The sequence below is a fragment of the Borostomias antarcticus genome (genome assembly GCF_949987555.1).
Source record: "Borostomias antarcticus genome assembly, chromosome: 22".
Lineage (NCBI taxonomy): Eukaryota > Metazoa > Chordata > Actinopteri > Stomiiformes > Stomiidae > Borostomias > Borostomias antarcticus.
In genome coordinates, this window is record NC_140255.1 from 19,643,266 (window position 1) to 19,670,642 (window position 27,377).

At 44.6% G+C, this 27,377-nt stretch overlaps 3 protein-coding genes across 4 annotated transcripts in view; 2 read left to right on the forward strand and 1 right to left on the reverse strand.

Moving 5' to 3' along the window:
• LOC311323906 (uncharacterized protein) overlaps nt 1-4,222 on the reverse strand; it is a 571,429-nt gene extending 567,207 nt beyond the window's left edge. The window contains exons 1-4 of the mRNA XM_084456218.1: nt 4,157-4,222; nt 2,123-2,827; nt 1,021-1,725; nt 117-629 (exon numbers count right to left, since the gene is read on the reverse strand). Coding sequence (XP_084312344.1) covers nt 117-629; nt 1,021-1,725; nt 2,123-2,827; nt 4,157-4,166 — 1,933 coding nt within the window. The 5' untranslated portion in view covers nt 4,167-4,222. The remainder of the gene's footprint in view (nt 1-116; nt 630-1,020; nt 1,726-2,122; nt 2,828-4,156) is intronic.
• Nucleotides 4,223-7,248: 3,026 nt separating this feature from the next.
• Nucleotides 7,249-14,952, forward strand: ghdc (GH3 domain containing). 2 transcript variants are annotated; one of them, XM_084456404.1, is made up of 11 exons: nt 7,249-7,463; nt 7,790-8,089; nt 8,428-8,624; nt 8,810-9,004; nt 9,222-9,341; nt 9,678-9,975; nt 10,693-10,885; nt 11,139-11,210; nt 11,500-11,633; nt 11,863-11,951; nt 14,370-14,952. In XM_084456404.1, the coding sequence occupies exons 1-11, from the start codon at nt 7,316-7,318 to the stop codon at nt 14,589-14,591; spliced, it is 1,968 nt and encodes a 655-aa protein (XP_084312530.1). In that variant the 5' UTR covers nt 7,249-7,315; the 3' UTR covers nt 14,592-14,952. The 2 variants fall into 2 exon arrangements, with proteins under 2 accessions (XP_084312530.1, XP_084312531.1); XM_084456405.1 differs by lacking the exon at nt 7,249-7,463 and having other exon boundaries at nt 7,741-8,089.
• A 6,988-nt stretch (nt 14,953-21,940) lies between these two features.
• Nucleotides 21,941-27,377, forward strand: part of kcnh4b (potassium voltage-gated channel, subfamily H (eag-related), member 4b) — a gene marked incomplete at both ends in the record, with an annotated part of 46,429 nt that continues 40,992 nt past the window's right edge. Inside the window, one exon of the mRNA XM_084456175.1 lies at nt 21,941-22,016. Coding sequence (XP_084312301.1) covers nt 21,941-22,016 — 76 coding nt within the window. The remainder of the gene's footprint in view (nt 22,017-27,377) is intronic.

Below are 27,377 nucleotides of genomic sequence, written 5' to 3' on the forward strand. Positions count from 1 at the left end.
TGTTCTTCTCCATAGTTCCATCTTCTCCGGTACCTCTCTCTCAAAATGGCCTCCTCTGTTTCCTGCCACCATCTCTTCCATCTTGTCCAACAGCTCAGTGACCTGAGTGCCATCACCTCTGTTCTTATTGTTGAGGACATGATACCTGTTCCCACATTTCTCAACAAGCCACTGGAGGATCTTCCCTTCTGTCTCAATGTGCTGCTCAATGGTTGTGTCTCCCAGACCGTCCCCACAGGTGAACAGCACTATAGTGTGACTCCAGACTCTGTCACTGAGAAGCTGCAGGTGTTCCTCTACTGATCTTCTGTGTTTCTCTGTGAATGTGTAACCCAGCTTTATGACCAGGAGGAGAGTGTGGGGTCCTGGGTGACACAGAGACACACTGTGTACTATCTCCTGTTTAACCAGCTCAGGAGTCTTCTCTACAGGGAGATTCCTCTGCCATCCTGGAGTGTCGACCACAGTGACCTGCCTCCCTGCTACTTCTCCCTGTCTCTTCACACACTGAGCAGCTGTCCTCAGGTCAAACTCCTCTCTGCCCAGGATGGTGTTTCCTGATGAACTCTTCCCTCCTCGTCTTGCCCCCAGCAGCACAACCCTCAGCTCTGAGAGATGGAGGGAGTCACCTGTCAGAGACAGAAAAAAGTACAGATAGAGGGAAAGAAAGAAAGAAAGAAAGAAAGAAAGAAAGAAAGAAAGAAAGAAAGAAAGAAAGAAAGAAAGAAAGAAAGAAAGAAAGAAAGAGGATGTGAATAAGAGAGTTAGAGAACAGTATTACTCTCTGATATTGACAATGTGCCGAGTTTTAAGGTGGCGTCGACTGAAATATTGATCAGTTTTGATGATGATGGTTGCAGAAATAACATCTGTTTGTATTTGTGTTTTTATCCTTGTGAACGGAAACAGACTATTTGCTACACGTACACATGCAACACATTGTTATACAATAATAGTACTTATATTCTACTTACAACTTTATTATATATTACTAGTGTGTGTCCAGTGAAATAAACTCACCCATTCGTGATCTGAGAGTCTCTCTCTGTTCCTGCACCTTCATCATCCTCTGTTGTGCTCTCTCTTCCTCTGCCCTCCTTTTCTCCTCTATCTTCTCCAGTTTCTCTCTGTCCATCTCATAGTGGCCTCCTCTGTTTCCTGCCACCATCTCCTCCATCTTGTCCAACAGCTCAGTGACCTGAGTGCCATCATCTCTGTTCTCATTGTTGAGGACATGATACCTGTTCCCACATTTCTCAACAAGCCACTGGAGGGTCTTCCCTTCTGTCTCAATGTGCTGCTCAATGGTTGTGTCTCCCAGACGGTCCCCACAGGTGAACAGCACTATAGTGTGACTCCAGACTCTGTCACTGAGAAGCTGCAGGTGTCCCTCTACTGATCTTCTGTGTTTCTCTGTGAATGAGTGATCCAGCCGTATGACCAGGAGGAGAGTGTGGGGTCCTGGGGGACACAGAGACACACTGCGTACTATCTCCTGTTTAACCAGCTCAGTAGTCTTCTCTACAGGGAGATTCCTCCACCATCCTGGAGTGTCGACCACAGTGACCTGCCTCCCTGCTACTTCTCCCTGTCTCTTCACACACTGAGCAGCTGTCCTCAGGTCAAACTCCTCTCTGCCCAGGATGATGTTTCCTGATGAACTCTTCCCTGCTACTCTCCCCCCCAGCATCACAACCCTCAGCTCTGAGAGATGGAGGGAGTCACCTGTCAGAGAGAGAAAAGTACAGAGGGAGGGAAAGAAAGAAAGAAAGAAAGAAAGAAAGAAAGAAAGAAAGAAAGAAAGAAAGAAAGAAAGAAAGAAAGAAAGAAAGAAAGAAAGAAAAAGAAAGGATGTGAATAAGAAAGTTAGAGAACAGTATTACTCTCTGATATTGACAATGTGCCTAGTTTTAAGGTGGCGTCGACTGAAATATTCCTCAGTTTTGATGATGATGGTTGCAGAAATAACATCTGTTTGTATTTGTGTTTTCATCCTTGTGAACGGAAACAGACTATTTGCTACACGTACACATGCAACACATTGTTATACAATAATAGTACTTATATTCTACTTACAACTTTATTATATATTACTAGTGTGTGTCCAGTGAACTAAACTCACCCATTAGTGATCTGAGAGTCTCTCTCTGTTCCTGCACCTTCATCATCCTCTGTTGTGCTCTCTCTTCCTCCTCCCTCCTTTTGTCCTCTATCTTCTCCAGTTTCTCTCTGTTCATCTCATAGTGGCCTCCTCTGTTTCCTGCCACCATCTCCTCCATCTTGTCCAACAGCTCAGTGACCTGAGTGCCATCACCTCTGTTCTCATTGTTGAGGACATGATACCTGTTCCCACATTTCTCAACAAGCCACTGGAGGGTCTTCCCTTCTGTCTCAATGTGCTGCTCAATGGTTGTGTCTCCCAGACGGTCCCCACAGGTGAACAGCACTATAGTGTGACTCCAGACTCTGTCACTGAGAAGCTGCAGGTGTTCCTCTACTGATCTTCTGTGTTTCTCTGTGAATGAGAAATCCAAGTCTATGACCAGGAGGAGAGTGTGGGGTCCTGGGGGACACAGAGACACACTGCGTACTATCTCCTGTTTAACCAGCTCAGGAGTGTCCTCTACAGGGAGATTCCACCACCATCCTGGAGTGTCGACCACAGTGACCTGCCTCCCTGCTACTTCTCCCTGTCTCTTCACACACTGAGCAGCTCTCCTCAGGTCAAACTCCTCTCTGCCCAGGATGGTGTTTCCTGATGAACTCTTCCCTGAATGTCTCCCTCCCAGCAGCACAACCCTCAGCTCTGAGAGATGGAGTGAGTCACCTGGTGGCACAACATAGAAAATAATAGAAAGCAATGATTAAGCATAATTCACTGTACTGGATAAAACTTTTTTAATGGGTTCCATCTCAGTTGATGAAGAATGAACACATTAGTTCATGATGAGTAGGTTTAGCGTGTTCTCTAGCTGTGTTCTGTAGCTCTGATGAAAATGTTTCACTAGATTTGACCAGATATTAAATTGATTGAGGTTTGATGGTGAAGGGTACTTCCACAGCTTCAATAACGATAATAGTGTGTAATAATAATATTAAGAAGAAGAAGAATTCAGGACCTAGAACCTTTTGTTTGGGTAGACACAAAGGTGGAAAGCAGTTTTCTTGTTGATTTATTGGATTTGTCAACATTGTGAATGATATGAAAACTATCAACATATCATAACAGTATATGGGTATCTGTGTCAGTTTAGCAACATACCAATTTCATGAAACATATACATAACCATCGATTGGTCCCCCAACACACTACCTCAGATCAGCTTACAAAAGAACAAATGTTGAGGACGTGTAGTACCAATCATGGTTATATTTAAGAACATATTTTACAGAAATGTTGCTTGACATTTGTTCTGAGGCAGAATACCACCATTTTCTGATGAGAGATGTGGTTGTCTGTGTAAGAAATAAGTGGGATGAAGGCTTATTGAATTCATTCAATTCAAAATTAATGTAAAATAACTAAATACATGGTGTGTAAGACAAAGAAAGATGCCATATTGACAAGTATTCAGTAATTTATTACAGTTATGTTCACTGGTATATAGTATACTGTTTCAGAGACACAACTCTTGAGATTGAGAACAAACAATCAACTCTGTTCCAGATTATACAAAAGCTAAAGACAAAAATGAATAAGACTGGTCATCCAAATGTTTTAAATTAATTAAAAAATTAGCAAGACACACTGAAGTTTGATAATTATACACAGAAATGACAAATGAGCATCGAGGCTCCAACCTGCAGACATATTGGCCCAGTCCCAATGTCCCCCCTAAACCCTCAAGCCCTGAGCCCTCACAAACTTATTGACGTCACCTGGTAAAGTGGTTGAGTGCGAGAGGCTGCAAGGGCTCGAATTGGTATAAAAAGGAATGGGACAGCACTTGCGACATCACACTACATTGACGTGAAAACATATTTTTTACTATTGTGGGAGGAGAAGAATAAGATTAATAATATAGAATTCACTTTTACAATTAAAATCTACGTCCGTGAAGCCAAACAAAACATTTTCAAATAAGAGTGAAAAACCAAACCCCAATATGATGAACTTCCTGGTCATGAAATGTGGATTGACATGCAGACGGCTTACCTGAGGCCATGGTGTCACTCCTTTATCTCCGTCTCTTCTCCTCTTTCTCACGTTCGCGTCCAGAAGACCTGGGCAATAAATTAAATATTAGACAAATGACAGTTATCAGGGTTGCCAACTCTCACGCATTGGCCGTGAGACACACGGGATCGAGCCTCGTCACACGCACACACGCCGCAATGGAATTTCACACGGCCCAAAATATATATATATATATATATATATATATATATATATATATATATATATATATATATTATTTTATACACAATTTTGCGGCATCCCTGGACTTGTCCGCCCCCCCTCCCATGCATGTCACTGATTGCTATTGATTTAAACCTATTAGAGTCAGCTTGGGCAGCTCATCAAACGTTGCCCGCTCCGGATTGAATGATTAAAAAAAAAAGAAGGTTGGGATGGAATGTGATTGTTGCTTGGAGACTGGGTCATCCTTTCCAGACCATACTGGCTCAGCGCTTCAAAACGTCTTCATTGCAAGAAGCCATGGTGCTTGAACGAGGTGGGAAGGTTCATGAGACAGTTACAGAGTCGTACAAAGTAAGTTTTGCTGTCACTTGTATCAGAACTTTTACCTTGCAATTATTTCACTGAGTATTGAGACAGTGGCTGTCAGTAGTGACTAGAATTTAGCTAGCTAACCACGTTAGCTCAGCTGTCACAACTAGTTAGTAATTAGCTACTTTTCATTGATTTCTAGCCTAGAAATCTGCATGGTGAAGGACTAGTGAAGTGAAGCCTGCGAAGGTCCCAAAACTGCCAGGTAAAAGGTTTATTTTATGAATTTGTTGGTTTGATGTTGTACTATGCTAGTTGAGAAGCAGTTATCTAAATATCCTTGACATATCCCCCTGGTCCATGGCGCACAGGAGCCTAGTCTCTCTCTCAAGATGCCTCGCCATGACACATGGCCATGACACTTCTACAAAGAATATTAATAAAATAAATAAATTGAACTCTGTGCAAGAGTATTTGAAGCTTACACAATTTTTGCCTGTGAACCAATTAGAAGCAAGCTAAACATTTCAAAATGCCTGCTGTGCTTGAGGCCTATTGTAGAGTTTACACAGTTCAATCTTCAACGGTGAGGGGGGTTAGCCAGTTCAAGAGGCTCAGCTGCATCGCAAAGCTGGCCCTGGTTCTGCCCCACTCCAATGCACACGCAGAGCGAGTGTTTTCCATGGTGGGGCTCAACAAGACCAGGAACAGACTGGCCCTAGATGGAACCCTGTCCTCAATCATGACCATCAAGATGGCTAACCTGGAGCCATGCTTCAAGTGGGAGCCCTCCCCAGCGCTCATCAAGGCCTCAAAGAAGGCCACAGGCCAGTACAACATGGACCACTCAGCTCAGGAGACCTATGGCATAGTAAAACAAAAAAGGTTGCAGTATATGTAACATTCTAGTTCTTTAACCCTGAGCAGGATGGTATAATCCCACTACTGCTATTCAGTATTCTAAGTTCTTGTTATCCTTGCAAGATGTATGCCACGGTGTTGATGAATGTCATCTAGTCTTGATTATTATTGAAATCTGTGATTATTCTTGTGGCAATAAATATATTTGAAAAGTTGAAAAATTAAAACGTGTTAATCTGAACAATACGAGTATGTAAAGACCAACTTTTATTTTATTTGTTATAATATTGACATGGAAAAGTAATTAAAACAGGTTAAAATCTGAACAATACGAGTATGTGAAGACTGTTAATTATTATTCTTTTCTTTTTTTTTTAATAATAGTTGCATTTCAATATCGCCAAATAAACCTGCACACCTGTTGACAATGAGCTCTCATCAGATCCCTCTGGTGGCCAAAACTGTTGTAGGTTGAGGGGTTAGAAATTATGAAACTTGGGAAATGTTTAAATGGTCATGTTTCCTACAGTACAACTACAAATGGTGCTCAAACCTCTGCCCAAGAATGGATTTTGTGGTTCTTTTTGAGCGCATCATTCTGAACCCTTCATCCCTGTGACCTTCCCATCTACAGATATGGAGGTAAAAATGAATATTATAGATGTGAGGACAGCCACCCCCCCCCCCAAAAAAAAATGTCAGTCTCACTCCAAGCTTTTCTGAAAAGTTGTCAACCCTGAGTTATGCATGTTAGTTTCTCTGGTTAACTCCACCATAACAGTCACGTAGCTGCGTCACGGATGCTAATTCACCCAGCTAGTTAAGGCTGAACTGGGTTACCAATAGGCTCAGTGCACCAGCTCCACTACTTCCTGAAAGTCACTTGGCTGCTTTATTTCCTGTCCTATATGATTGGATTAAGTGATTAATCAGGTGTGAGGCAGACCCAGCGCACACCTGATTAATCACTTAATCCAATCATATTGGACAGGAAATAAAGCAGCCAAGTGACTTTCAGGAAGTAGTGGAGCTGGTGCACAGAGCCTATTCAGGAAGTAGTGGAGCTGGTGCACAGAGCCTATTCGCAGCTTCTATTAACGTTACAACTCAAGTTGTGAGACCATCAGCTTACGTAGCCGTCGATTCGTTGTTATAACCACCGATAGATCAAATAAAACACCAGAAAATACGTTTTCCATTCACCCACACACCCCCGAAGTGTACCAAAGAAGCTCCACTATCTGAAAGTGATAGAGTACATTCACATGCCTTGGTTAGGGTGGACTGTGTTTATAGGGAATATTAGCTAATGCTACCTAACAAGCTAGTGCTAGGTAGTGGTAGCTAACGCTATCTCAACACTGAAGCAACATTACGAAAATATGCTCTAATGACAAAAATAGCGAAGGTGTCTCTTAAGGTTACTTACATTTTCACTGGAAGCCATGTTTCAAAGTTTCGGTTTTGTCGAGCCGAGATTGGACCATCCCCTGTTGCGTGATTGGACCCTCCCCTGTTGCGTGATTGGACCCTCCCCTGTTGCGTGATTGGACCCTCCCCTGTTGCGTGATTGGACCCTCCCCTGTTGCGTGTGGAGGCGTGTTCAGCAGGAGGGCGGTGTCAAGTGATTGACATCATATGCTAACCAATCAGGAGCGTCAGAAAATCACGGAAATACACCGTAGAGCGTCAGCTGGCTTTCTTCGGGGTTTTACTTTTCTCACGAATCTTGTATTTGGTAGTCTACATATCTAGATATTCGAATAGTTCCAAAAAGAAGAAATGAGAAGAAAAACGGAAAGAATAGTATTCAATTTAAACTTAGGGCAAAGTATAACAATGGTTCTTCTACAACTGCGCCAGAGCTGGGCTGTCTCCGCACTGCTTATTCTCTCCATTATTATTGCTATTGGCATTGGACAAAGTCAGAGTAGGTGCTACGAAATAGTGTCCTATATAGGCTTTATTTTTAATAAAGATCGCTCATGTAATCCTACAAACACGCATCATATCGAACCAGATGCCCTGTAGGCTACTGACAGTATACCGTTTGCAAGTAGCCTACATCCATCCTCATATCTAGACCTGTTCCAGTGCGATATCCCCTGGACCAGGTCTACCTCATAGCTACACTTAGCCTAATTATTGTCATTGTTAAATGTATTTGTGATTAGGCAAGAGCTAGACTATTCATGCAATGTTTGTTGGTCAACAGCGCCCTGGTGTCACGGATAATGTACATTTCTTGTGTACTAGGGTTCCTGTCCATGCCTGGTCCTCTGCCCAGTGTGCTGGGCGTTTTGTGTTTGGGTGGAATGGCGCTTCTCTGGAGGGACATACGCTCCAAAGTGAAGGGACAGAACCGCACATTAAGCAGTTTGCTAAGCCAATATTTGGCCGTAAAGGTTGTTGGTTGGCTGGGTAAGCGTCAAAGAGATCAGCTAGAAGCCGACACGCTCCATGTACGGCAAGTCCAAGAGCAAACTCTCCTGAAGCGCCTGCGGAAGAATGCCGATACGTGTTATGGAAAGCAGTATGATTTCACTTCCATCAAAGGTAACATTTAAAAAGGTTTCCTTGAAACAACAATGTAATACGTTTTAATTACTGCGCAATTCCATATCTAGCGGTGATACCCTGAGCTGAATGGGCTATTAATCACAATGATTTATGACCTCTAAAGTGTGATGTAACATATTTGTCAGTCCATATACTGTAGCCTATCAACTGTTTAAAATAGTCTGCCGACAGTGCAGCAGTATAGTACAGTGGAGAAATCTGCACAGGAATGAGTGTGTTGGCATGATGGACACACATTTCACAATTAACAACCACGCCTTCGTTTTCATTTACAAACTATTGAATTTGACCTTTTTCTGTTTGTTTTTTTTCAGACTGCGAGACATTTCGCACACGACACCCTGTGACGACGTATGAGCACTACCGCGAGCTGATTGGCCGCATCGCCGCGGGGGACCACAAGGTCATCATCGCTGAGAAGCCCCTGGTTCTGGCTATGACCTCAGGTACGTCAGGGCCCAGCGCCATGCTGCTGAGCACCAGGGACACCAGCGCCGAGTTCTTCCTACAGGTCAGTCTCCTTAGTGATTACCCAGCGACGCTTTCACATTTGCTTCCTATTTCTGCTGCAGTAATAGTGTGTATAGAGTGTGTTCTCACTGACCTGTGTGTGTGTGTGTGTATGCGTGTCTGTATGTGTGTCTGTGTCTGTGTGTGTGTGAGTGAGTATGCGTGTTCGCCTACTTGTGTGTCCAGGGAGTGGCTGTCTGTCTGGACGCCATGCGTAGGTCCTTCCCTGCGGCCGAGAGCCTCCAGCGCACCACCAAGCTCTTTTACACACCCACCTTTCGCCAGTCCCAGGCCGGCATTCCCATTGGCCCAAACTCCTCCACCCCTGCCTCCTCACGCCACATGCTCAACCTTTACACCACCCCTGCACCTGCCTTCCAGGTACAGTAGGACCCATCAAAACAAAACACGAAAGACGTAACTCTACAAAACTGTACTACGTATTCTAAACAGCCCTGAACTTGGCCAGTGGCTGGCAAAACTCTCTGCAACTCTCCAAGAAACAGAAGAGGGAGAGGAAAACAAAATAACCTTTATGTGACCTTGAATACTTGTTCGATATATATCTATATAACGTCTGTGCTGCTAATACCTCCAGGTGTCCAGTGAGAAAGACGCCCTCTACCTTCACCTCCTCTTTGCCCTCAAAGATCCGAGCGTGGGAACGCTCGAGTCCAACTTCGCCTCGACGGTCTTCTACGCCTTCGGTGCCTTGCAGGTAGGAGGTTGGCAGAGAGAACCAGGGTCAGCCTGGTTTTAGCCTTGAGAATATTCATAACGATTAAAGCCTCTGTTGAACGCTGATATCATTTTCCCAGGTTCTGAGGTTTATAGCTGTAAATGAACAAATGTTAGGAGACCCCCCCCTAGCAATGAACGTGCAAACTTTACTTTTTGCCGAAACCTCTTGTCGTCCTAAGATTATATTTTCTCCACAGAGGGTCCTAGTGCTACACACAGCTGACAGGAAACACAGGGGAAACCCACCAATGATCCAGAGCTGTATGCACGCGTACAGCATCACATCAGACCGTGTTGTGTGTGTTCCTCTAAGGGCCGCTGGCAGGAGCTGGTGGAGGACGTCGAGCTGGGTCAGATCAGCCGGGCGCTGGCCCTCCAGCCCGAGGTTCGAGTCAGCCTGGAGAGCCAGATGAAGCCGGACCCGGGGAGAGCCGCCCAGCTCCGGGCCCAGTTTCAGGAGGGGTTCCTGGGCATCGCCAGGCGTCTCTGGCCCCAGTTGAACCTGGTGCTGGCCGTGGACTCGGGCTCCAATCAGATCTACGGAGAGATGCTGAGAGAGCACTACTGTCAGGGAGTGCCCTTCTACTCACCCTTCTACGCTGCTACTGAGGGTAAGGTGTGTGTGTGTGTGTGCGTGTGTGTGTGTGCGTGTGCGCGTGTGCGTGTGTGCGTGTGTGCGCGTGTGCGTGTGTGTGTTGTGAATGCTAGATTAAATTTAGATATCTAGAAGTGAATAAAGAGTCAAAAGATTTGCTGAGGTTTGATCCAAAAATTCAAAGACTTGTTCTTTATTCCAAAAATACATACAGTTGCAACTGGGCTCTTGGCAAGAACATTAAAAGAGATTCCCCCAAGAACTTCACTTTCCCTCTTGGACAGCTCTATATTCAAAGCTAGGACCGGATATTCATAGAATCTGATTGGCTAACATCATTTACATGTCATCAACAATGGCGAACAAACAAGGTTAAGAGTTCAACTCACGGTACAGAGGAGTGATATGACCTGGTGGTTTTCCAAAAACAATGACACAATAGGCGACCACATTTAATCTACCCCCGTGCGTGTGTGTGCGCGCGCGTGTGCGTGCGCGCGCGCATGTGTGCGTGGCTGTGTGTGTAAGCATTGGTGTGTGCTGTGTGTGTTACACACGTGTGTGTGCGTATGTGTGTGTATGTGTGTGTGGCTGTGTGTGTAAGCATTTGTGTGTGCTGTGTGTGTTACACACATTTGTGTGTGTGTGTGCGTGCGTTTGCTTGCAGCATGAGTGCGTGCCATTGCAGACGGGCCGTTGCTCCTGGTTAACGTGCGGCGCGCCGCCCCTGCAGGTTTGATCGGGGTGAACCTGTGGCCCGACGACCAGCGGAGGCGGTGCTACCTGCTGTGTCCCCGCTCCATGTTCTACGAGTTCCTTCCCGAGGCCAGCCTGGACCAGGACCAGCCTCACACACTCCTCATGGAGCAGGTCCAGGAAGGACAGAACTACGAGCTGGTCATCACCAACGCGGCCGGACTTTTCAGGTGAAAAAGAAAAAAGACGTGCGGAATCCAAAACTATACTTAAAATAAATATAATAAACTTGTTGATTATTATGAGTCTCCAATTATTGTAATGGAAGCCGGAGGGTGTTTTTTTTTATACTGAAAGCCTGTTCAGTTATGACCATGTCACAATGTTCTGATAAATAAATCACCATGATTCTCCATCATGATAAAGGCCGTCTTGCAGACCCAGAGTAACGAGAGTGAGACCAGTCTCTCTGTGCTTTTCCAGATATCGTATTGGAGACATCGTGAAAGTGGTTGGGTTCCACAATCAGTGCCCTGTAGTAGAATTTCAATACAGGTACAGTAGCCTACTACCAATTTGTCATCTTGTAGAATTAATCTTTAGTAGAATACAGTCAACTGAAGCCTATGTACAGTAGCAATGTGCATGTGCTCATGTAAGTTTCTGCAAGTGTTGGTTCAAGTTAGAGTGTGTATGTACAGTATGTTACCTTTTGCAAGTTGTGGTCAATGCTGTGTTTGTTTATGCTTGTTCTTCTGGTGTGTTTATGGCTAATTTTCATATGTCTTTATGTGCATTGCCTTTACAATGCACTGTACTGTATGACTGCATCCGCTTTCGACAGACGCGGTCAGATGCTGAGCGTTCGAGGGGAGAAGGTGTCGGAGGTGATGTTTCTGGGGGCTTTGAAAAAGGCAATGGCCCTGTGGCCCGGAGCTCAGCTAGTGGACTACTGCTGTGCTGAGAGCGGCATTCTGGGTAAGGCTCCCCTCTCCTGCCTCTAGTGCACTACTCTTCTGTAATGCTGTCATTTTTGTCTGATTTTTCTTCTTTTCCTCTTGTAGAGCACATTACTGTACCAAAAGTAGCCCGCTCTTGAAAATGTGTTGGAAGTGTTGATACAGAGATACTGTCGCTATTTCTGTTTCTTGACTAGTATTCATTTCATGTTTGATCGTCATTCGGGCGTTGGTGGTTTTGGTTCCAGGGGAATCGTCGGGAGGCTCAGATCCTCACTACCAGGTGTTTGTAGAGCTGAAGGGATTGAGGAATCTCACAGAGGAGCAACGTTATAAGGTACCGAAGCCCAGTGTGGATTCTCACAGACAGGCATGCTTTAGCTTCTCAGAGGGACAGGCTTCGGAATGGGAAGGAGACACGACTTTGTCATGGACATGGTTGTTATTTTGTAAGATTTGACAGATTTATTTATTTAAATAGGGACAGTGCATGTTAATGAACATTACAAGTCAAATGTAAACATGCTGGATTTAGCCACCATGCTAATTTTCACCTGTCATCCCTAGATGGCAACAAATAATAAAATCATCATGATTCACAGTACAAAAAAACAACACAACTCACTCCACACAACAACACATACACATGAACCACCACACAACAACACATACACATGAACCACCACACAACAACACACACACATGAACCACCACACAACAACACATACACGTGAACCACCACACAACAACACATACAGTACACATGAACCACCACACAACAACACATACAGTACACATGAACCACCACACAACAACACATACATACACATGAACCACCACACAACAACACACAGTACCCATCCACCCACAAAACCCTCAAAACATCCCACAAACGTCATCACAAACATCCATCCACAGTACAGTACAATAACAAACATGTTATACTCAATCTACACAATAACAAACCTGTTATACTCACTCTACACAATAACAAACCTGTTATACTCAATCTACACAATAACAAGTTATACTCACTCTACACAATAACAAACATGTTATACTCACTCTACACATTAATATACCTGTACACATAAAATACAGACAACACATTCAGAGAATTAGTGTTACTGTTATGTGAACAGTTTTGATTTTCCAGTAGCCAAAGTTTCAAATGCTTGGCAAATGAGGTAATGGTTGGCAGTTCCTGTATGATGCTCGGTGTCATTTTCCAGGTCTGCAAAGTTCGATATGAACACTGACTGACCAAAGGCACTTTTTCTCAGAAAATTCGAATATTGTTGAAAGTTCATTATTTTCCGTAATTTAATTGAAAAAGTGAAACTTTCATATACTATAGATAAATTACACATGTAGTGAAATATTTAAAGGCTGACTTTCTCCATGCCACGCTCCACGTTCGTCTTCGTCGTGCGGGTTAGGTGTTATGTCCTGGTACACCAGTGCAAGTTCGTCTGCGTAGGCATACGTCCTGGAGACTGTGGTCGGCAGGTCGTAGGTGTAGATGTTATAAAGGAGGGGGGCCAGGACAGATCCCTGGGGGACGCCATTCTTAAGGTGTCGCAACCTGCTTCTTTTTTGGCCCCTTTCACCAGTATGCCGCAGAGTTCCCAATACGCTTTGTCCACGTTGTTGGTGTTAGGTGACGGGAGGCACCTCATGGATCTGTGGGTAAGGAGGCGGTAGCGTTTCCAGTTGGCCTTTCGGAAGTTCCTTCGCTTCACCGGCTCGCTCGGGACGAGGTCCACGGGTTTAGGCATGGTTATGTTTAGGCATGGTTATGTTTAGGCATGGTTATGTTTAGGCGTGGTTATGTTTAGGCGTGGTTATGTTTAGGCATGGTTATGTTTAGGCATGGTTATGTTTAGGCATTGTTATGTTTAGGCATGGTTATGTTTAGGCGTGGTTATGTTTAGGGGTGGTTGTTTAGGCATGGTTATGTTTAGGCGTGGTTGTTTAGGCATGGTTATGTTTAGGCGTGGATGTTTAGGCATGGTTATGTTTAGGCGTGGTTATGTTTAGGCGTGGTTGTTTAGGCATGGTTATGTTTAGGCATGGTTATGTTTAGGCGTGGTTGTTTAGGCATGGTTATGTTTAGGCATGGTTATGTTTAGGCATGGTTATGTTTAGGCATGGTTATGTTTAGGCGTGGTTATGTTTAGGCATGGTTATGTTTAGGCGTGGTTATGTTTAGGCGTGGTTATGTTTAGGCATGGTTATGTTTAGGCGTGGTTATGTTTAGGCATGGTTATGTTTAGGCATGGTTATGTTTAGGCGTGGTTATGTTTAGGCGTGGTTATGTTTAGGCATGGTTATCAGTGATGGTCGATGCTGGGACCTCGGGAACCTTCCTAGCACGCATCTATCAGGGAGACGGTTATCAACACCGACGCTTGTCTTTGAAATTGAGAGTTTAACATGTTTTTTTAATGATTTTTCAAGGTGCCCACCCACATCCATTGTATGACCAAAATGGTGGTAGAGCAATTATCAGACTTTCTCAAAAGTGCTAGTTTTGTCAACTTTTTGATCTGAACCATTGTATATGATCATAAGTAACCTTAAAACAGGGCTAAACATGCATTTTCCCTTTACTACTCCTTTAAGAGTCAGCTCTGGAGCCCGCTCTAGTTGACCCGTTTGAGTTTCTCTCTCTCTCTCTCTCTCTCTCTCTCTCTCTCTCTCTCTCTTTCTCTCAAACACACACACTCTCCTCTCCGTACCTTTCCACCTCCAGTTGGACCAGTGTCTGCAGGACGACTCTGCTGTCTACAAGTCCTTCCGCCTCAAGGGCAGCATCGGGCCCATGAGAGTGCAGCTGGTGGCCGGGGGCTCGTTCAGGGAGCTAGGGGAACAGATGATGGCCTTCTCCAACACCTCGCCCAACACCTTCAAAATGCAACGGGTGCTGCACAGGAAGGAGTATGCCGACTTCCTTTTGAGGAAAACCATTTCTTGAATGTTTCCTGTTGAAGGACATGGTTGGGATTCAAACGCATTGAAGACTTGTCAATCCTTGCACTAAAGCTTTCCTGCGGAATGGGTAGGCTCAGATTACCAGGCATTTTACCAGATACCTGAGGCTTGGTAAGACTGAGCCTTTGATTTGGTGTTTTGGACACAAAATGTATGTACAGCCTCCTCTCTCCATTCAAACATCTTTATCTGAACTTATTAATGCAGAAATAACATTTAATATCACTTTCAGTTAATCCTCAGGCATATAATGGCCATGATATCATGTGGGACACAGTTTTATATAACCTTTTGAATATCTTTTAATATCACCTTTTGAATGGCAGATTACCTTACTGCCTTACCTTGCTGCTTACAACTTCAATCTCGTATTGTTTTTCAAATCAATCAAGCTCATGATTATACATTGAAAATGTCTGTACATCATGTTTTTGTTGATTCAGCAATAAAAGTGCAATATTCTTATCTCAATGCAAGTTAAAACCTGCAGTTAGCCGATTTGGCACTAGGGGGCACCAGTCCCTAACTTGAAAGTGGTAGACAGCCAGTCTTGGTCTTAAAGAAGTACATGTTCAGCAGGCTTTTGTCCCAGACCAACTTTAACATATAGAACTTCTCCACTGTTTTACAACAGGTTATTCCAATAAGATGGGTCCTTAATGAACCTATGTGCAGACTAGAGTCGAAGTGTGATCTGACGTGAAACAATGACAACTTATCAATTTATGCGCATTTTAATTTGACTGCTTAGTTCAAACAAGTTTTCATAGGTGAGAGTAACAGGAACCAACTAGGGTCTCATCTGAGCTGAAGCCCAAGAATCAGTCAGCTAATCTAATGCCCCTAGGGCACAGGGGCTATACCATTCTAAAAAGGCTTATTCTACAAGTATGGCTCATTGTACCACCTCAGTGACTCCCCCAGAATCATAATACAGTAACTACCTTAACGGTAGTAATCATTACTACTTTCAAGGTCCCCTATTATGCTCCTTTTCAACAAGTTAATATAGGTCTCTGGGGTTCCAAAAACATGTCTTTTAATATTTTTGCTTTTCAAACAACAGCAAAAATATTCAAAGACCACAAACAAGCAGCCCAGGCAAATCTGAACGGTTTGTTGAATCACCTTTTCAGAATTTGTCTTGCCACAAAAATGTTTTTCATAAAAAGTCCCACTTTAAAAACAAATAATAGGTCCTCTTTAAAACAAACAGCTATTTCTGAACGTCAAATAAGATTTGGTTCACAATACCTCTGCTACTGTCCTTTGTGTTAAAGTAGGCTAATATTTTTAGCAGCGTTCCATTTAAGAATTGACACTGTTCTCTCTTCTAGCTGTGATGAGACAAACCGATAAGATGACAAGCACAGTTTCTCAAGACGAATCTTCTCATTGTGAAATGTTTTTCGTTAACACTAGCTAGACATTATAATGAGTCATGCCAGTGGTTCTCCAGTCCTTGAAAAACAATATATTTCTATTTCAATATATACATCTGGCACTGCACTTTATATGTATTATACTGTTTGGCATGTGTCAGTAAAACGGTTTGTTACATGTAAAAGCAGTATTGCCATTTAATTAGGGCCTGAGCACTGGTGGTGCGAGGCCCTATAGAAATTGTAAGGATTACTAGGGCTGCTAGCAACAGAGCGGGCCTGAGCACCCAACGCGTGTCGGGGTGCGGCGCCGTTAAAGGGTGTGCTATTTCGGAGTCCAGTACTGAGAGAATTCCTGTCACCAGTAGGTGGCGCTCTAAGCGTGACTCAATACCGATGCATAGATGTGTTCAGGACGGTACCTTGATGAAGCGTGAGAAATGTTGTGTAAATCGGACAATGTATGTAGGAGTTATGATGACTTTCTGTTTCACCAATAGGTGGCGCTATTAGTATGACACAATACTGACACATAGATGTGTTCAGGACAGAACCGTCATGAAGCATGAGAAATATCGGACAAATCGGATAATGTATGGAGGAGTTATGAGGACTAACTGTTTTATGGCGAAACGTCAAAATTCACCCTGGCGCCACGGCAAGGGTGGTTAGTAAACGTAACTTTATTTTTTTATTTTTTTATCAGAAAGGTCTTCAGATGAAGCAAACCGAGTGTGAAGTTGATCGGATGAAATCTGTAGGAGGAGTTTGTTAAAATGTCAAAAACGAGCAAAGTGGCGGACTTCCTTTTGGAATTAGGGTATGGCACCAAGAGACTTTTTTGTGTGTGTGGATAAATTAGCTATGTCTATCAACTTTCGTTTGCCTACGAAAAACTGGAAGGTGGGGCTCGCCATTTTAAACTTTCCAGGGGGCGCTCTGGAGCCGTTTTGCCACGCCCATTTCCGGCACCCATGAAATAGGCTATTTTCTCTTTCTTTTTTTTACCGGGACTGACGTATCTGCCAAGTTTCAAGCATTTTCATGGATGTTTAGGCCGCCAAAAAGGCATTTGTGGTTTCACCAGTAGGTGGCGCTATAAGTTTGACTCAATACCGATGCATAGATGTGTTCAGGACGGTACTTTCATGAAACGTGAGCAATTAGGTGCAAATCGGATAATGTATGTAGGAGTTATGAGGACTTCCTGTTTTATGACGAAATGTCATCTTCACTTGCTTCATCTTAAGACCTTTGTGATCAAGTTATCAAAAAATGGAGTTTTCACCAAACACCCGAATTTCAACGTCTCACCATAAAAAAGGAAGTCCTCGTAACTTCTACATATGTTATCCGATTTAGACAATTGTTCACGCTTCATGAAGGTCGCATCCTGAACACATCTGTAGGTCAGTATTGAGTCATACTTATAGCGCCTCCTACAGGTGAAGCAGGAAGTCATCATAACTCCTACATACATTGTCCGATTTACACAACATTTCTCACGCTTCAGCAAGGTACCGTCCTGAACACATCTATGCATCGGTATGAGTCACGCTTAGAGCGCCACCTACTGGTGACAGGAAGTTTCTCTCAGTACTGGACACCGAAATAGCACACCCTTTAACGGCGCCACACCCCGACACGCGTGGGGTGCGAGGGCCCGCTCACTGCTGCTAGCAGCCCTAGTTTTGTGCTTGATATTCCTAGGCTAGTAAAGAGTCAGCACTTACTTGACACACACACACACACACTTCTCATCACATCTGCTCAGATTACTGGACTGTTAAAAATAAACCCCACAGAAGGTTTTGAGAAAGGTTGCCTGAATAAGCACATTCTGTGAAATGTGATAGAATGATTCAGTGTACGGTTTGTGTATCACCTGCTCTCACATATAATTTCATCGTTGGACGTTAATATTTTATCATGCCAGGTAGTTTTGTGTAGTTTTAGTGTAGGCTAATTAACTATATTTCTCTCAGATGTTTTGTTTTTTGCTGGTCATGCTGAATGACAACAATAACAGGACAGCATACGTGATCACTGTTGATGTTCACCACTGTTGACGTTAAGAATCATGGGAAATGTAGTCAATCAAGGAAGGCTGATAATCCTCCCTGTGAGGCTGTTTGGGCCTGTGGCGTTAACCTTGGGCCTGGTAAGGCAATGGAGGGTATCTATAATGGAATCACCTGTTTGTATGTGACAAGGGGAGATGGATGCACTACAAGAAGGCAGGACAGTGAGGTCCCATTAAAAAATGATTACAGTGAATAGCTGCCAGTGAGTGAATAGAATCTGAGAAGAGAAACATTACTCTTTCACTCTCTCCGTGTCCTCATCTCTTCATCCTCTGCTTCCTTATTGTCTTTCTTAAGTGTTTCTCTCTCCCTCTACGTCCCTTTCTTTCGTTCTTTCGTTCGTTCGTCCTCTCCCTCTCTCTTAATTCCAGTCCTCACTGACACATGGAAATAATCTCATTTATAAGAACACATGAATGATGCCAAAATGTGAGAACTGGAAAAGTCGTCTGAGGTAACAGCAGTCAATCAGCAGTCTCTCCCTCTCTCGCTCCCTCCCTCTCTCGCTCCCTCCCTCTCTCTCTGTCTCGCTCCCTCCCTCTCTCTCGCTCCCTCCCTCTCTCTCGCTCCCTCCCTCTCTCTCTCTCACACTCCCTCTGTCTCCCAGTCTCTCTGTCTCGCTCCCTCCCTCTCTCGCTCCCTCCCTCTCCCTCTCGCGCTCCCTCCCTCTCTCGCTCCCTCCCTCTCTCTCTCACGCTCCCTCTGTCTCCCAGTCTCTCTCTCTCATTTTCTCTCTGTCTCTTTTGCCAACTATTATACAGTTTCCCCCTCTATACCAATAGCATGTGCTTTTTTCTTTCACTCGGTCGCTCCATGCTTGGCTTATTCTACACTTCTGCCTCCTCTTCTCTCTCTCTCTCTCTCTCTCCCTCTTCTCTCTCCCTCTTCTCTCTCCCTCTTCTCTCTCCCTCCTCTTCTCTCTTCCTCTTCTCTCTCCCTCTTCTCTCTCCCTCTTCTCTCTCCCTCTTCTCTCTCCCTCTTCTCTCTCCCTCCTCTTCTCTCTCCCTCTTCTCTCTCTTCCTCTTCTCTCTCCCTCTTCTTCTCTCTCTCTCCTCTTCTCTCTCCCTCCTCTTCTCTCTCCCTCTTCTTCTCTCTCTCTCCTCTTCTCTCTCCCTCCTCTTCTCTCTCCCTCTTCTCTCTCCCTCCTCTTCTCTCTCCCTCCTCTTCTCTCTCCCTCCTCTTCTCTCTCCCTCTTCTCTCTTTCTGCTCTTCTCTCTCCCTCTTCTCTCTCTCTCCCTCTTCTCTCCCTCTTCTCTCTCCCTCCTCTTCTCTCTTCCTCCCCTTCTCTCTCCATCTCTCTCTGTCTGTGTTTATGCTGTCTATCATCTTCTCATGGTTTCATTCCAGCGCTCCGCCTCCCAGCCAGGGTGAGCGCCGCCCTATCCATCAGCCAGCAGCACGACCGCCGCCCTCGCTCCCCACGTCCCTCCCTCCCTCCCTCCCTCTCTCTCTCTCTCTCTCTCTCGCCTCTCTCTCTCTCCTCCTCTCTCTCTCTCTCCTCCTCCTCTCTCTCTCTCTCTCCTCCTCTCTCTCTCTCCTCCTCTCTCTCTCTCTCCCTCTCTCTCTCTCCCTCTCTCTCTCTCTCCTCCTCTCTCTCTCTCCCTCTCTCTCTCTCTCCCTCTCTCTCCCTCTCTCTCTCTCTCTCCCTCTCTCTCCCTCTCTCTCTCTCTCTCCCTCTCTCTCCCTCTCTCTCCTCCCTCTCTCTCTGTCTCCCTCTCTCTCTCTCTCCTCCTCTCTCTCTCCTCCCTCTCTCTCTCCCTCTCTCTCTCTCCTCCATCTCTCTCTCCCTCTCTCTCCCTTCCCTTTATCACCCCAGCCGTCTCTCCTCCACGTCTCTCTATCCCTCTCTGTCTCTCTACAGATCTCTCACTTTCTCTCCCTTTCTTTGTCTTTCTCTCTCTCCCCCTGCCCCTCTCTCTCGCTCCATTTTGTCTCTCTCTCCAGTCTTCCCCTATGCCCTTGCCAGCTCTGCCCATCTGTCTGAGTCTGCCCTGCCCAGGGTCTCTGCTGTCTGCCTCCACTGTGACTGTGAGCTCTGGAACCAGGGCCCAACACACAGTACAGGGATTCAATAGCGGTTTTTATTGCCAGCACTGTCATAGTTATTCAGGCCTAGAGCAATACACGTTTTATTATTATTTTGTTTATATAAGGTCGGCTGTCTTGTGATGATATTTGAGATAAAATGCCAGTGAAATTGCCATGGTGCTTTCACACTTCTTGTTAGTTGGATAATTCAGAGAGAACAATCTAGAAGTTAGAAGAAAAATATTAATTGTGGTGGATGCTAGTATTGTAAGAATGGGATTTTTTGGATAGTATTTCTCAGTCCTCAGTTTTTCATTTCTCTGTCTCTGTTTTTTCCGGAAGTCTGGTTCTGTTTGAGGTGTGTCACAATGTCAGAGCTTCTCCTGGATACCTGAAGCATTCTGGGAAACTATGTATTTTATAATTCAACAGTGACACGTGACGGCGTATGCCGCTTTTTGGGAATGCAACACAATCATGTAGGCTAGGTATTGTGCATGTTACAGAATGTACACTGCAATTTACATACTCTACATACTTATGATTGCATTCACTCTTTGCTGTTCATGCTTTTTCTAGCTCATCTTAAAGCTTTCTGAGAGTACTAGCTACCATAGCCCTGAGAAAACGCTCTAGTAGCATACAGTAGAATACAATGAAACTGAATACAATAGACTTTATTGATTTCCACACAGGCTATCAATCTTTCCTAAAGCAGCTGATATGTACTTGTACACAAAAGCTTTGTGTTGATAGTAGCAGTATGGGAATCTTTACTCTCCCTCCCTCTCTCCTTTTCTCTCTCCTTCCCTCTCTCTCTCTTTCTCTCTCTCTCCCTCCCTCCCTCTCTCCATCCCTCCCTCCCTCCCTCTCTCCATCTCTCTCTCCCTCCCTCTCTCACTCTCTCTCCGTCCCTCCCTCTCTCGCTCTCTCTCCATCCCTCCCTCTCTCGCTCTCTCTCCCTCCCTCCCTCTCTCTCTCCCTCTCTCTCTCTCTCTCTCTCTCTCTCTCCCTGTCTCCCCCCTCTCTCTCCCTCCCTCCCTGTCTCCCCCCTCTCTCTCTCCCTCCCTATCTCTTTCCCTCCCACCCTTCCCCAGATGAGCCCAGGTTTCCATAGAGCGCGCTAGCCAGCGTGTGAAACACAGCGATCTCATTGGCTGAGCTGCCACAGAAGTGGATGAAAGAGAGGGTGGGGGGGGGGGGGGTACAGGGGAGACAGACAGAGAGAGAGTGGAGAGGAGGAGAGGGAGTGGAGAGGAGGGAGTGTGACTGAGAGAGCTTAAGAAGATGTAACTGTTCTGCCAGCCACGACACCTCGGCAGAGGAGAGGGGTAGCGAGGGGGGGACGCAGAAAGAGAGAGAGAGAGAGAGAGAGAGCGGACGAAAAAAGAAAGCGAGACTGTGGACTCACTCCTCCGTAGTGAAGATCAGCACGTTGGACAAAGCAGAGCACACTTTGCTGCCGGCAGAGTGTTCATGACAAGGGGGGCAGCAGCGACGCCGGCCGTTATCTGAGTGGACACACCTGACCTGAGGTTATCTGTGTTGGATACATCTACAGCTCTACAAACAATCCACTTCGCCCCTCTTGGGAACAGCCCTCAAACTGCCCCTGTACCCCCCAGCCACCCCTCTAGCGACCTACGGTGCCCCAGACCTCCACATCTATCCAGTTACCAATCGAGGGTGCACTGCTGCATGTCGGGGATCGGCATAGAGAAGGGTGGTCTCTCTTAGATGTGGTATCTCTCTCCGTGGTATCGGACCACCCCCCGTGCCCCCACCTTTAGCGTGTTTTTGGAATGGAGCAGAGTCTCTGACTCCAGACCAGGGTCGTCATGCCGGTGATGAAGGGGCTGTTGGCCCCCCAGAATACTTTTCTGGACACCATCGCCACCCACTTCGATGGAACCCGTAAGTACATTACATCACATCACATTACATTACATTACAGTCTTTTAGCTGACGCTTTTATCCAAAGCCACTATAATAGAAGTGTTTAATCGTAGGAATTAATGTAGGAAAAGTCAGTGTACTTCTACTTGCCAGAACAAGTGCATCTCCTTTCTAAAACAAGTGACTATGAGCATAATCTAGTGCTGAAGGCAAAGTGAAGAATAGCAAGCAAAAAATATAATAGGTGCAGAGAGGGAGGATTCTGGATTAGAAAGTAATACTGCAATAGTATTGTACTGTAGTTGTTGTATTAGTAAGTATAAATTAATACTGCAATAGTATTGTAGTAGTTGTATGAGTAAGTATAAATTAATACTGCAATAGTATTGTAGTAGTTGTTGTATTAGTAAGTATAAATTAATACTGCAATAGTATTGTACTGTAGCAGTTGTATTAGTAAGTATTAAGTAATACTGCAATAGTATTGGAGTTGTTGTATTAGTACCTGTAATTGGGGGGAAGAAATAAATAGCAATACCTTTCTCCCAGAAACCTGTCTGGACACCATCGGTACTTAATGTACAGTATATACATGCTACACAATAATACTACAGAAGTGTTATAATAGTGATAATAATATAGTGGTACCACTGATATAAACAGGCCTGAACTGTATACACTGTTTAATCCTGTCATTAGTTATCCTTAAAAAAATAAACATGCAAAAACTGGATATTCTGTTTTAAGTATTTAAGGACACAAAAATCATACACAAAAGTAAGTGTATCAGCCTTGTGTGTGTGCGCATTGAGCAGTCATTTCTGATATCTGTCAACAAATTTAACCATGTGTGTGTGCGCATTGTGAGTCAGCAGTCATTTCTGATATCTGTTAACAAATTTAACCATTGATAAACTTGATGAATTTAGCCTCATCAAGATATGCCCACCGATGCACGGAGTAACGTCTCAATGGAGCTTTCAGCACCTGAACGGCCGCTTCAGTGCGCCTGTCTGCTGGTTCCTTCACCAGAGCACAGGGGCGTTTCTCATGGACCTGCTGGTTCCTTCACCAGAGCACAGGGGCGTTCCTCATGGACCTGCTGGTTCCTTCACCAGAGCACAGGGGCGTTCCTGATGGACCTGCTGGTTCCTTCACCAGAGCACAGGGGCGTTCCTGATGGACCTGCTGGTTCCTTCACCAGAGCACAGGGGCGTTCCTCATGGACCTGCTGGTTCCTTCACCAGAGCACAGGGGCGTTCCTCATGGACCTGCTGGTTCCTTCACCAGAGCACAGGGGCGTTCCTGATGGACCTGCTGGTTCCTTCACCAGAGCACAGGGGCGTTCCTGATGGACCTGCTGGTTCCTTCACCAGAGCACAGGGGCGTTCCTCATGGACCTGCTGGTTCCTTCACCAGAGCACAGGGGCGTTCCTCATGGACCTGCTGGTTCCTTCACCAGAGCACAGGGGCGTTCCTCATGGACCTGCTGGTTCCTTCACCAGAGCACAGGGGCGTTCCTCATGGACCTGCTGGTTCCTTCACCAGAGCACAGGGGCGTTCCTGATGGACCTGCTGGTTCCTTCACCAGAGCACAGGGGCGTTCCTCATGGACCTGCTGGTTCCTTCACCAGAGCACAGGGGCGTTTCTCATGGACCTGCTGGGTGTCTTCACCAGAGCACAGGGGCGTTCCTCATGGACCTGCTGGTTCCTTCACCAGAGCACAGGGGCGTTCCTGATGGACCTGCTGGTTCCTTCACCAGAGCACAGGGGCGTTCCTCATGGACCTGCTGGTTCCTTCACCAGAGCACAGGGGCGTTTCTCATGGACCTGCTGGTTCCTTCACCAGAACACAGGGGCGTTCCTCATGGACCGGCTCGCTTGTTTTGCACCTGGTGGGGAGCCTCTGGAGAGGCTGTGGTTCATTGTAAACGAACCCCGAGGGAGGCTGCTTGTTTGCTTGTTGTCGATTCACCCCGTCTTTTCTCTTTAACCCTCTCCAATGTCAACCCATTTGCTACCAGGCAACACCTTTTTATGCATATTTGGCATATTCAAATGCAGTTTGAAAGTGTTTGAGTGTTAAGCATAGAGATAATCTGGATGTAAATATTATAGTAAAAGGTTCAGTATGATGAACTAATGGTTCTGGAGCGTAGTGGCCCACAGGGGAGGAGCCTATCTCCTGATTCCTTAGCGTGAGGCAGCTTGATGGAGCTCCACCCCCTGGACATGATGCTAGTATGTACTAGTACACCCCCTGGACATGATGCTAGTATGTACTAGTACACCCCCTGGACATGATGCTAGTATGTACTAGTACACCCCCTGGACATTATGCTAGTATGTACTAGTACACCCCCTGGACATGACGCTAGTATGTACTAGTACACCCCCTGGACATGATGCTAGTATGTACTAGTACACCCCCTGGACATGATGCTAGTATGTACTAGTACACCCCCTGGACATGATGCTAGTATGTACTAGTACACCCCCTGGACATGACGCTAGTATGTACTAGTACACCCCCTGGACATGATGCTAGTATGTACTAGTACACCCCCTGGACATGATGCTAGTATGTACTAGTACACCCCCTGGACATGACGCTAGTATGTACTAGTACACCCCCTGGACATGATGCTAGTATGTACTAGTACACCCCCTGGACATGATGCTAGTATGTACTAGTACACCCCCTGGACATGATGCTAGTATGTACTAGTACACCCCCTGGACATGATGCTAGTATGTACTAGTACACCCCCTGGACATGATGCTAGTATGTCGCAGGGACTTATCCCCAATCCAACCCTTGATGCTGAGTGCCAAGCAGGGAAGCATTTTTTTTATTTGACTCGGCCGGGGATCGAACCCCCAACTTCCCAATTTCAGTGCAAACATTCTAAAGTACAGGTACATCTCAGAAAATTTGAATATTGTGAAAAACTCCATTATTTTCTGTAATTTAATTCAAACAGTGAAACTTTCATCAAGCCTTTTTTGTTTTAATCTTTATGATTGCACAGTATGTTCATTTATACACTCAATACTTGGTCGGTGCTCCTTTTGCACAAATGACTGCATCAACGTGGAGCAACATGGAGGCAGTCAGCCTTGAAATATTTCACTACATGTGTAATGAATCTATAATATATTAAAGTTTCGCTTTTTGAATTAACTATACTATATTTACTAATAATGAACTTTCCACAATATTGTAATTTTCTGAGAAGCACCTGTATGATGTTACTGTGTGTTATTGACATAATGGGTGTGGATAGTACAGTAATGACATGATGGGGGGTTCTGTCATTGAGTCAGCCTCAGTGACGAGAGCCTGAGAGCACTCAAAACATAGACTATACTGTGCGTTTTCATTGAGGATGGATTGCCTCTAATGACAAAATAACAACAATAACATTATATTACCCTAACCCGGGTTCGTATCCACTGGGCCAGCACCCCCAATCTCACACCACCCAACCCCTAACCCTCACATTACGTACAGTATGTGTGTGTGATCTACAGTAGCACCAGGGACTGCTGTTGCCACGTGCTCTTACCAAGAACAAGCTATACTAGGCCTCCTAGCTGTTATAAAATCACTATAACACACGGCCTCTCGTGGTTTATTGCTTAAATACTAGGCCTGCTATTTGATATGGTGGATGATTCATCTTAAACAAGTTATACCAGGCCTGCTATTTGATATGGTGAATGATTCATCTTAAACATGTTATACTAGGCCTGCTATTTGATATGGTGGATGATTCATCTTAAACAAGTTATACTAGGCCTGCTATTTGATATGGTGGATGATTCATCTTAAACAAGTTATACTAGGCCTGCTATTTGATATGGTGGATGATTCATCTTAAACAAGTTATACTAGGCCTGCTATTTGATATGGTGAATGATTCATCTTAAACAAGTTATACTAGGCCTGCTATTTGATATGGTGAATGATTCATCTTAAACAAGTTATACTAGGCCTGCTATTTGATATGGTGGATGATTCATCTTAAACAAGTTATACTAGGCCTGCTATTTGATATGGTGGATGATTCATCTTAAACATGTTATACTAGGCCTGCTATTTGATATGGTGGATGATTCATCTTAAACAAGTTATACTAGGCCTGCTATTTGATATGGTGGATGATTCATCTTAAACAAGTTATACTAGGCCTGCTATTTGATATGGTGGATGATTCATCTTAAACAAGTTATACTAGGCCTGCTATTTCATATGGTGGATGATTCATCTTAAACAAGTTATACTAGGCCTGCTATTTGATATAGTGGATGATTCATCTTAAACAAGTTATACTAGGCCTGCTATTTGATATGGTGGATGATTCATCTTAAACAAGTTATACTAGGCCTGCTATTTCATATGGTGGATGATTCATCTTAAACAAGTTATACTAGGCCTGCTATTTGATATAGTGGATGATTCATCTTAAACAAGTTATACTAGGCCTGCTATTTAATATGGTGGATGATTCATCTTAAACAAGTTATACTAGGCCTGCTATTTGATATGGTGGATATGGTGGAGACAAACAAACGTCACTGAACACATGACCTCTCATCCCGCGCTGTCACTGGGGCAGAGGTCATAATAGGCATGAGCCTAGATGAAAAGTAGCATTACATTACACTACATTACAGTCATTTAGCAGACGCTTTTATCCAAAGCGACTAACAATAATTGCATTTAACGTAGGAAGAGCCAATGTGCTACTACTTGCCAGAACTCACAAGTGCATCTTCTCTCTAAAACAAGTGACTAAGAGCATAATCTAGTGCTGAAGGCAAAGTGCAAGAATAGCAATCTAAAGTACAGTGCAATATAATATAATACAATAAAATACAATAAGTGCTTAGGCGGGAGGATTGTTGTAGTACTTCTTGAAGAGCAGCAAGCGGACAGAGACTTTCTGATCAAGTTTGCAACTGCAAGCCACCAAACTTGGGTTTAAATGTGATATAGATAACATTTTTATGTAGACAAATTATTTTATTTAAAAGAACTAAAAAGACTCGTGAGACAATAGTATTACGACTCCTGACGCTCCCGACACAGAGTTAGGGCCTACCACATGGTACTAACATGGGCCTACCACATGGTACTAACATGGGCCTACCGCGTGGTACTAACATGGGCCTACCACGTGGTACTAACATGGGCCTACCACGTGGTACTAACGTCGTAATACTATTGACTCACGAACCTTGTTAGAGGTGGAAACCAAACCTCAGACACCTCAGACAGAGAGAAACACAACATTCATTTCAGACCCATCAACACTTTTAAAACGATAAATTCATAATCAATCTTTTGGGGAAGGGGGGGGCAATAGTTTTTT

Bases quoted from the DNA above. Each gene is read 5' to 3' on its own strand.
- ghdc (XM_084456404.1), top strand. From the start codon at position 7,316: ATGAGAAGAAAAACGGAAAGAATAGTATTCAATTTAAACTTAGGGCAA. The intron at 8,090-8,427 runs GTAACATTTAAA...GTTTTTTTTCAG, and splicing joins TGATTTCACTTCCATCAAAG to ACTGCGAGACATTTCGCACA. The intron at 9,976-10,692 runs GTAAGGTGTGTG...CCGCCCCTGCAG, and splicing joins CTTCTACGCTGCTACTGAGG to GTTTGATCGGGGTGAACCTG.